The sequence below is a fragment of the Anomaloglossus baeobatrachus genome, chromosome 2 (genome assembly GCF_048569485.1).
Source record: "Anomaloglossus baeobatrachus isolate aAnoBae1 chromosome 2, aAnoBae1.hap1, whole genome shotgun sequence".
Classification (NCBI taxonomy): Eukaryota; Metazoa; Chordata; class Amphibia; order Anura; family Aromobatidae; genus Anomaloglossus; species Anomaloglossus baeobatrachus.
Window position 1 is genome coordinate 628,253,192 of NC_134354.1, and position 11,485 is coordinate 628,264,676.

Here is an 11,485-nt window from a genome sequence, read left to right on the forward strand (position 1 = left end):
ACTCCACTTTACTGCTTTCTAAAGTCATCTTTTCTGCTGCTGCTGCTGCTGCTACTTCTGCATATCGGCCACATAGAGACAGGAGAGCTGGAATGGGAGATGCCACCGCAGTTCTGGTCCCCAGCCACAACTGAAACTTGGAGGTGGTGCACACCGAGAGGAAATGCAGAATAAAGGCCCGTTTACACACAACGATATCGCTAACGATATGTCTTCGGGGTCACTGAATTCGTGACTCACATCCGGCTTCGTTAGCGACGTTGTTGCGTGTAACAGCTAGGAGCGCGTGTTAATGATCAAAAATACTCACTTGATCGTTGACACGTCGTTCATTTTCAAAATCTCGGTCGTTGTTGACGTACGTTGTTCGTCGTTCCTGAGGCAGCACACATCGCTACGTGCGACACCCCGGGAATGACGAACAACCGCTTAACTGCGTCCTCCGGCAACGAGGTGGGCGTAACTTTCCTGCGGCTGCTCTCCGCCACTCCGCTTCAATTGGACGCCTGCCGTGTGACGTCGCTGTGATGCCGCACAAATTGCCCCCTTAGAAAAGATGCTGTTCACCGGCCACAGTGACGTCGCTTGGAAGGTAAATCCGTGTGACAGGTATTAGCGATATTGTGCGCCACAGGCAGCGATTTGCCCGTGCCGCACAAACGACGAGGGCGGGTACGCTCGCTAGCGATATCCTAGCGTGTAAAGCCCCCTTAAGAGTCATGTAATAACCAGAGATGGTATTATTCCTCATGTATCGGTACGTACATACATACACACACACGGAAGTTGATATTCAGAACTATTTCTAAATATCATTTGTATAATCGTTTGTAACTAGTGTTGAGTGAGCGTGCTCGCCACTGCTTGTTACTCGATCGAGAGTCAGAGCTTGAAAATACTTAAGTTTCTCACTGACTTCCATTATACTCTGTGCTCAATTGCTGCGCGAGAACCCCGATGCTTGATCGAGCAGTGGCGAGCACCCTCACTCATTATTAGCAGCTTCTCGCATGGTCAGGAGCTGTTTATGAAGTGTACAGCTATGGATACTAATGTGGTAATTTGCATTTCCTTCTGATCATTTTCAGCTTGCTTATCTTTTTCTTTCTTCTTCAGAATTATCTGAAAGAAATTTTGCGAGACATTTGCATTCACAACGTGAAAGGAACTCACAAGAACACTTGGGAGCTGAGGCCGGAGTACAGACATTACCAAGGAGAAGATAAAAGTGACTAATGCTGTTTTGTAAGAGATCACGGTGCTGTGGAGCTAAACACACATCACAGCTTTGTTTTTCCATTTCTATGGATGATCAGCAGCTCAATGCAATGACGACTAGTGAATTGGAAACTCCTTACTCGTGGGCACACTTACTTTGTATGCAGAAGACTGCCATCTACAGTCCTTGTGCATTTGCTTCCATTTAGATGTGTTTAGTCTAATTTTTCTAAAAAAAAAAAAAAAAAAAAAAAAAAAAAAAGATTTTGGATGAGGACATTCCCCTAGCAATAAAGTTTTTGTTTTATTCTAAATTGTGTCTTTTGCATTTTTTCTTCATCTGTTTTTGTAAGCATTCAAGACCTGGGGAAACCATTGCGATATTTAGAAGTGAATAAAAAATGTAGGCGACCTGGAGATGACATGATTCCTAGGACTAATATCTTGTGACCTACTGACACTAAAATATAAACTTATCTAGGCTCGTTACCGAAATCTCAGATGATCACTTTTACCAATGGCCAATTTTGCATCATTCATTGTATGACATTACTGACAACAAATCTCCAATCTAAAGGGTGCTTTACATGCTGCGACATCGCTAGCAATTGCTAATGATGTGGAGCGCGATAGCACCCGCCCCCGTCGTGTGTGCAATATTGTGTGATCGCTGCCGTAGCGAACATTATCGCTACGGCAGCGTCACACGCACATACCTGGTCAGCGACGTTGCTGTGGCCACAGAACAATCCCTCCTTCAAGGGGGAGCTGCATTCGGCGTCACCGCGACGTCACTAAGCGGCCGGCCAATAGAAGCGGAGGGGCGGAGATGAGCGGTACGTAACATCCCGCCCACCTCCTTCCTTCCTCATTGCCGGTGGACGGAGGTAAGGAGATGCTCGTCACTCCTGCGGTGTCACACATAGCGATGTGTGCTGCCGCAGGAACGACGAACAACATTGCTACTTACCTGACAACGATTTTTTGTTATTAAACGACCTCTCCTAAACAAATGTTTTTTTGGTTTTTTTACGATCGTTTTAGGTCGCCCAGGCTGTCACACGCTGCGACGTCGCTAACGGCGCCGGATGTGCGTCACTAACAACGTGACCCCGACGATATAGTGTTAGCGATGTCACAACGTGTAAAGCCCCCTTAAGGCTCTTCAGTTCTCACACATTTTCTAGACTATTTTGTGACATAAGAGCGGCATATGTTTCAAAATAGACACAAATTAAATCAGGAGGTAATGAACACAGCAGCATTACATCCTAATACTGGTACAACCTTTAGAGTTGTATGAAGCTGTAAAATGTGAAGGGAGTGGTGATTAGCAATAAATCAAGAGGAATCCAGCTGAAGGTTCACGGTGGTTTTATTCAGTGCAGTACAGACAATACTTCTCTGTATGGCTTACAAAGGTCTGAAAATGAGAAGTATCTTTAGAAAGAAAAAAAAATCTGCTAAATATTGTACAGCTGTAGTATACAACCTAATTGTGACAAAACTCCCAAACTTTTTAGAAAGCAAATTGTTTTATGACCACTAGAGGGCAACGACAAATGAAATTATGGTGTCATTGGTTAAAAGCTTTTTAGTTTTGGGCTGAACTGCGCAATATTAGGTTGGGGGTTTTTTTTTGGGGGGGGGCTTTTTTTTTAGCACAGGTTTATGTGAAATAAGATTTTTTGAATTATGTTTAATTGTGAACATGGTTACGTTGCAGCTTAAATGTGTGCATATGAATAACATAGTGTGTGTGTATACACACACACACACAGTATGTTATTCATATACACACATTTATATATATACCATATATACATTTTTTTATATATATATATATATATATATATATATATATATATATATATACACATACATACATACACACATACACATGTGAATGTAATATATATATTACATTCACACACACTTTTTTTTTACCCACTGTGTTTTAATGTGAATGTACTGAATTAACTTTCCGTAGTCTTCTCACCATTCTGTTGTTCTGTTGCCCCATACTAGTAAGGACACTTTAGTTTGATAGTAGTCATTTTTTTTAGTAATATTAGTAAGCTGACTGCTTGTGTCTCTGTAACATTATCTAAAGTGCACAACTGGTAAGTGCAACTGAACCTGGGATATCCGGAAAATTCATATACATAGTGGCTTTAATTCTTGGTCAAATTAGTTGTCATTTGGCTTATTGAGGAGATGCCACTTCATGCTTATCATTATATGGTGTAAGATTCATTCCATAAAACCTATTGGCACTTCTGTAGATGTTTTATTTATTGCATGTAATTAAACTATTAAGGTACATGCCCACGATCTGGACATGCTCTCCACAGAAGAATGCAGCATCCATGCCCACGATCAGGGTTCGGGCAGCCACAGACTTTCTCTCTGTTGTCCCTGTGGATAACACTCGTGGCTCCACAAACATAAATTGAAAGCCTGCAACTCGGGAAGCCAGACTGCATGTCAGTTTACGCTGCGGGAAAAGAAGCACAGTGAACATGGGATTTCTATAAATCCCATCCACTGTGCTTGGACTGTATAGCGCAGCGTTTTACACTCAGGGAAAAAATACTGCGTCCAGAACACTGATCGGGCACGCACCCTTAGGGTCCCTCTGTACAAGACTGATCGGCTGTGGAAGTTTTTGCAGTAAAAAAGCCACATTGAGATTTCATAGTGGCAAAAAACATTCTTAATTTTGATGGTGCAATGATGCACATTTTATGAAGTGAAAATCTTCTAATCTTATTGTCACGATAGTGACAGGAAAGTATGGCGCACGACTCGACACACAACACAAGAAAGGGTACATCGGGGAACCTAAACAATGGTGGGCCCTAGCACTAGTGAGGGGGAAGATGGGACACCACCTTCACTCACCTGTAGCTGTATCCTACACTCCTAGCCAATCCCTATACAGGTTCCGTACCTGTCGCCGAACAGGATACCGGAGACCCTGTATTAGCCCTGGCTAGTGAGCTTGCAGGTGAAGGACGCTGGCCAAGCATCCAAATGAATGTGAAAAACCGGCACACTCTGCTGCGACCAGGGGGTATATATAAGAACTGGGATTGGTCCAAAGCAGAAACACGTGAGAAGGTAAAGAAAATGCTTGCTTGCAAAGAATACTGTCATTAACCCACTCCTCTCCAAAGGAAAGGGAATACATTTAATCTGCAGAGTCTCACAAGGGAAAGTGAGACTCTGGCCCAGAACCTGTCACTAGTCTCTCACAACTGAGAGACAACGTGACACTTATTCACTTTACTGTACTTTTACTGTACTATGCTGGAAATACACAGGAAAGAATCTGCCATATATCCATCCCATGTATACTTGTCCTGTGAAAGAAATTTTAAAGTGTCTGCCCTGTGCTGCAAAGTTAAGCAATATTTGCAGAAACCACCTAGATCAGGAATTTTCAGCCCATTTTCAACCCAATTTTTGTTGGGAAACTACAACTCCCAGCATGCCCTGTTGTAGCATTGTGGGAGTTGAAGTTTCACAATAACTGAAGGTTGCTGACCTCTACTCTAGTCCCTGCTTTGCAAATAGTATTTATTTTGCATATTTAAAGATGCAGTCGTACAATTGCTCTTTCAATCCATTATATAGACTTGAGTGACTTGAATGGATCCGACTTGGATGTCACATCACCGTATTGGCGATGACATGAGGAACTAATTAAGACTCTCTACAAGGTTCTTGTATAGTAGGAAAACGTCCGGTGAAAATGCAACAACTACTTATAATGAAGAGGATCTGTGAGGATCAGGAACCCTGAAAGGGAAACTACCTATAACACTAAGAATTTATCTGTCCTTCTGTTTAATATGATAGAATGCAGTGGGGTACTTACAGTATATGACAAAAGTGAGTACACACCTCACATTTTTTTGAATATGTTACTAGCTGTAGTTACCCGGGCATTGCCCGGGATAGTAAAGCCCGCTACACACGCTTCAATATATCTCACAATCCGTCGGTGGGGTCAAGTTGTAAGTGACGCACATCCGGCATCGTTTGTGAGGTATCTGCGTGTGACAGCTACGTGCGATCAGGATTGAACGCAAAACCGTTGATCGCAAACACATCGTATCATTCTCTAGAATTGAGCGTTTTGTTGCACGAACCTAGTCAATTGTAAAGTGTGACATCCCTCATACGATTTTGATGTCTGAGGCTATGTGCGCAGGTGTGCGCTCTGCATCGCATCTTAAAAAAGGTCCGCTTCAGAGCGCAGCTGAAAAGCTGCGTTCTGAAGCGCCTCACAATGTCTGTCATTCACTAATCTCTGTCAGTCGGTCACTATCTCTGTCCCTCACTCTCTGTCCATGTCAGTCTATCCCCCTCTCTCATATACTCACCGATCCCCGGCGCTGCACGGCGTTCACACTGCTCCGGCGGCTTTTACTGTTTTGAAAAAGCCGGCCGCCCATTAAACAATCTCGTATTCCCTGCTTTCCCTGCCCACTGGCGCCTATGATTGGTTACAGTGAGACACGCCCCCACTCTGAGTGACAGGTGTCACACTGCACCCAATCACAGCAGCCGGTGGGCGTGTCTATACTGTGTAGTGAAATAAATAATTAAATAATGAAAAAAAACGGCGTGCGGTTCCCCCCAATTTTAAAACCAGCCAGATAAAGCCATACGGCTGAAGGCTGGTATTCTCAGGATGGGGAGCTCCACGTTATGGGGAGCCCCCCCAGCCTAACAATATCAGCCAACAGCCGCCCAGAATTGCCGCATACATTATATGCGACAGTTCTGGGACTGTACCCGGCTCTTCCCGATTTGCCCTGGTGCGTTGGCAAATCGGGGTAATCAGGAGTTATTGGCAGCCCATAGCTGCCAATAAGTCCTAGATTAATCATGTCAGGCGTCTATGAGACACCCTCCATGATTAATCTGTAAATTACAGTAAATAAACACACACACGCCCGAAAAAATCCTGTATTAGAAATAAAAAACACAAACATATACCCTGGTTCACCACTTTAATCAGCCCCAAAAAGCCCTCCATGTCCGGCGTAATCCAGGATGCTCCAGCGTCGCTTCCAGCGCTGCTGCATGGAGGTGACCGGAGCTGCAGAATACACCGCCGCTCCGGTCACCTCCACGCAGGTAATGAAGACAGCCGCGCGATCAGCTGCTGTCACTGAGGTTACCCGCTGTCACTGGATCCAGCGGTGGCCGCAGGTAACCTCAGTGACAGCTCAGCTGATCGCGCTACTCACCTCAGTTGCTGCGTGGAGGTGATAGGAGCGGCGGTGAGTTGCGCGATCAGCTGAGCTGTCACTGAGGTTACCCGCGGCCACCGCTGGATCCAGTGACAGCGGGTAACCTCAGTGACAGCTCAGCTGATCGCGCGGCTGTGTTCATTAGCTGTGTGGAGGTGACCGGAGCGGCGGTGTGTGCTGCAGCTCCGGTCACCTCCATGCAGCATTGCTGGAAGCGACGCTGGAGCATCCTGGATTACGCCGGACATGGAGGGCTTTTTGGGGCTGATTAAAGTGGTGAACCAGGGTATATGTTTGTGTTTTTTATTTCTAATAAAGGATTTTTTCGGGCGTGTGTGTATTTACTGTAATTTACAGATTAATCATGGAGGGTGTCTCATAGACGCCTGACATGATTAATCTAGGACTTATTGGCAGCTATGGGCTGCCAATAACTCCTTATTACCCCGATTTGCCAACGCACCAGGGCAAATCGGGAAGAGCCGGGTACAGTCCCAGAACTGTCGCATATAATGTATGCGGCAATTCTGGGCGGCTGTTGGCTGATATTGTTAGGCTGGGGGGCTCCCCATAACGTGGAGCTCCCCATCCTAAGAATACCAGCCTTCAGCCGTATGGCTTTATCTGGCTGGTTTTAAAATTGGGGGGAACCGCACGCCGTTTTTTTTCATTATTTAATTATTTATTTCACTACACAGTATAGACACGCCCACCGGCTGCTGTGATTGGGTGCAGTGTGACACCTGTCACTCAGAGTGGGGGCGTGTCTCACTGTAACCAATCATAGGCGCCGGTGGGCGGGGAAAGCAGGGAATATGAGATTGTTTAATGGGCGGCCGGCTTTTTCAAAACAGTAAGGCTATGTTCACACTAGAAAAATGATTTTTCTTAAGAAATTTCTTAAGAGTGCACCTGTGTTAAAAAAACGCACCAAAAACGCACCTGCGTTTTTGCCGCGTTTTCGGTCCGTTTTGGTGCGTTTTTACCGCTGGTTGCTCCCTGCGTTATTGTGCCAATTATCTATGGCAAAAAACGCAGTTAGCTGCAGAAAAGAAGTGACATGCTCATTCTTTTTCTTAAGAAAATCTACTGAAAGAATTTTCTTAAGAAAAAAACGCAGTGTGTGCACAGCTAATTTTTTTTGCCATAGGTTTTGCTGGGGAATGTCTGCAGAAAGGTTACAAGAATTTCTCAAGAAATTTCTGCAGCAAAAACGGACCCAAAACGCAGGTAAAAAACGCAGTGTGTGAACATAGCCTAAAAGCCGCCGGAGCAGTGTGAATGCCGTGCAGCGCCGGGGATCGGGGATTGGTGAGTATGAGAGAGGGCTGCTAACTTCAGTAACTTAGGAGATTAGCGGTCACCGGTGAGCCCTTCACTGGTGACCGCTAATCAGGGCGCGACACAGACAGAGCCGCAGCATGACCGTGAAGTCGGGTGAAGTTCACCCGAGTTCATTCTGACAGTGCGGCTCTGTCTGTGTCTGCTGTCATCTGCCATTCAGCTCTGCTACATGACTGTCTGTGTCTGCTGTCAGCGGCCATGTAGCAGAGCTGAACGGCAGATGACATAGTAAAAACGCATCCCTACACAGTACACACGCTTGGCAAGTCAATAAATAAAAAAAAAAAGGTGCCCAATGCATACGTCACAGAACACATGATCTAAAGGATCGCACACAAAATTGACCAATTTAACATAGACTACTAACGCACGTGTGACAGCAAATGAACGACCAACGTGCAATCTCATAAGATCCCGTATGCAACCTGGGCGTGTCACATCGCAAATGCGATTGTACAACTAATTGCAACGTGTAAAGTGGGCTTAACTGTCTCTCTGACTCTCTCGCAGTCTTTGTCTGTCTGTCTTTCTGTCTACACCATGTGCAGAATTATTAGGCAAGTTCTATTTTAGAGGATTTCTTTTATTATTGATCAACAACTATGTTCTCAATCAACCCAAAGACTCATAAATATCAAAGCTTAATATTTTTGGAAGTTGGAGTGGGGTTTTTTAGATTTGACTATCTTAAGAGACTATCTGTTTGTGCAGGTAACTATTACTGTGCAGAATTATTAGGCAACTTAATAAAAACCAAATATATTCCCATCTCACTTGTTTATCTTCATCAGGTAAACCAATATAACTGCACAAAATTTAGAAATAAACATTTCTGACATGCAAAAACAAAACCCCAAAAAATTAGTGAACAATATAGCCACCCTTCTTTCTGATGACACTCAACAGCCTACCATCCATAGATTATGTCAGCTGCTTGATCTGTTTACGATCAACATTGCGTGCCCCAGCCACCACAGCCTCCCAGACACTTCTAAAAGGTGTACTGTTTTTCCTCGCTGTAAATCTCACATTTTAGGACCACAGGTTTTCTATGATCAGGTGAACAAGGGAGCCATGTCATTATTTTTTCATCTTTCAGACCTTTACTGGAGAGCCATGCTGTGGAGTAGTTGGATGCATGTGATGGAGCATTGTCCTGCGTGAAAATCATGTTTTTCTTGAACGATCCTGACTTCTTCCTGTACCACTGTTTGAAGAAGTTGTCTTACAGAAACTGGCAGTAGGTCTGGGAGTTGAGCTTCACTCCATCCTCAACTCGAAAAGGTCCCACAAGTTCATCTTTGATGATACCAGCCCATACCAGTACTCCACCTCCACCTTGCTGGCGTCTGAGTCGGAGTGGAGCTCTCTGCCCTTTACTGATCCAGCCTCTGGCCCATCAAGAGTCACTCTCATTTCATCAGTCCATAAAACCTTTGAAAAATCAATCTTAAGAGATTTCTTGGCCCAGTCTTGATGTTTTATCTTATGTTTCTTGTTCAAAGGTGGTCGTTTTTCAGCCTTCCTTACCTTGGCCATGTCCCTGAGTATGGCAAACCTTGTGCTTTTTGATACTTCAGTAACGTTGCAGCTCTGAAACATAGCCAAACTGGTGGCAAATGGCATCTTGGCAGCTTCACGCTTGATTTTCCTCAATTCATGGGCAGTTATTTTGCACCTTTTTTACCCAACGCTTCTTGCGACCCTGTTGGCTATTTGCCATGAAACGCTTGATTGTTCAGTGATCACACTTCAAAAGTTTGGCAATTTCAAGACTGCTGCATCCCTCTGCTAGACATCTCACAATTTTGGACTTTTCAGAGCCCGTCAAATCTCTCTTCTGACCCATTTTGCCAAAGGAAAGGAAGTTGCCTAATAATTAAGCACACCTTTTATAGGGTTTTGATATCATTACATGACACCCCTCCTCATTACAGAGATGCACATCACCTGATTTACTGGTAGTTGGCTCTCAAGCCTATACAGTTTGGAGTAGGACATGTATAAAACATGTCTAAAAAGTATCATGTGATCAAAATACTCATTTGCCTAATAATTCTGCACACAGTGTATGTTTCTGTCTGTCTGTCTGTCTCTCTCTTCCCGTGTGTGTGTGTGTGTGTGTGTGTGTGTGTGTGTGTGTGTGTGTCTGTCTCTATCCATGTGTGTCTCTGTTTCTATCCATGTCTGTCTGTCTCTCTGTCTATCTCTGTCTGTCTCTGTGTCTGTGACTCGCCTGCCCCAGGGCCTTAGGTGACTCTGTGTCGGGCCAGACTAGTCCTGGGTAGTCAGCGGTGGCGGGACCCGACTCCGTGACCCTGGCGGAGTCAATTAAATGACGGAATTGGGGTAGATGATGATGGGAGTTGTAGTTTATTGAAATTCGTGACGCCACCTGTGGTATTGTGCGGCTATGGCGCCGCAGCTGCTGGAAGGGTCCTCCGGGGCTGATGTTGTGGCAGCTGAGGTGTTTCTTGCTCCCCACAGGTGGAGCGGGTACCCCGGGGCAACCTTTGGAAAAGTCTATGGTGTTTACTGATGAGATGCGAGACAAAGCAGACGACACAGGACTTGCAGTCAAGATGTTTACTCACTGTTAGTTTCAACACTGCAGCTGAAAGGTTACCCACGGTATGCCAGGATCCGCCGTCATGGGCCTCCGCCGATCCCGAGTAGTTCAAGGGTCAGTACCGGTGCACCCTTCAATCTGTCCTTTCTGGCTGTCTCGCTAGCGCCGAACTGCACTAGGCTGTCCTGCGCCCCTGCCACCGAGCCTGTCCAAATGGTGGCTGACCTAGGTCTTTTATTGCTCCCCCTTGCAGGTGATCTGTGAAAGGTTGTGGCCTTGGGTGCCTGAAGCAATTTCCCGTGCCGTCGGTTTCGCTAAAAGTAATGTCTTCCTTCTGTCAGCCTATGGACCGCCTCGGTGTTGCAGCTTGACTCCTCCACCCGGTATTTCTAGTGGAACAAGTCCACGGGGCGTCCGCACATCCGTGGCACTCTGGAATACCTTCAGTCGGTGTCACCTGGGCCTAGCAAGACCCCAGGATCTTCACCAAAAATCTCCTTCTGACTAGGTCTTTCTCTCCGCTGTCCCTTTCCTGACAGCCTGCCTCACACTCCTCGACTCCCTCTCTCACATTCTGACCTAAACTGGAACCAACAGTTTTTTTTCTAACCACCTCAACGACTCCTCCCACACTCCCCCTTGCCAGGCTCCACCCCCTCAGGCCAGTGAATGGCACTTAAGGCCCCATAACCAGGTATACTGGTCGCTACTCTCAGCATTAATGGAGTGCCTGCCTTAAACCCTGACCCGGTGTGTGACCTACCAATTGCTGTGTGCAGGTTTTGTCTGTGAACCGGTAGATGATCCCCTTCTTACCCAGGATGGGATACCACACCTCTGGATGAGGTGCAGTACCTCTGTGGCGACGGAAGCCTCAGGGGCGCCACATCTGTCTCTCTGGCTCTCTCTATATCTGTCTGTCTTTCTGTGTCAGTTTCTCTATCTCTGTGTCTGTCAGTCTCTTTCCCCAGCTGTCTCTTTCCTTGGCTGTCTTTCACTGTCTGTTTCTTTCCTTGTCTGTCTGTCTCTTTCCCTGTCTGTCTGTCTGTGCCTGTCTCTTTCCCTGTTTGTATATGTCTGCCTCTGT

At 45.6% G+C, this 11,485-nt stretch overlaps 1 protein-coding gene across 1 annotated transcript in view; it reads left to right on the plus strand.

The window, feature by feature from the left end:
* The window catches only part of GTF2F2 (general transcription factor IIF subunit 2), a 358,278-nt gene extending 356,746 nt beyond the window's left edge, over positions 1 to 1,532 (plus strand). The window contains exon 9 of the mRNA XM_075334385.1: positions 1,117 to 1,532. Coding sequence (XP_075190500.1) covers positions 1,117 to 1,236 — 120 coding nt within the window. The 3' untranslated portion in view covers positions 1,237 to 1,532. The remainder of the gene's footprint in view (positions 1 to 1,116) is intronic.
* The last annotated feature ends 9,953 nt before the right edge of the window (positions 1,533 to 11,485 follow it).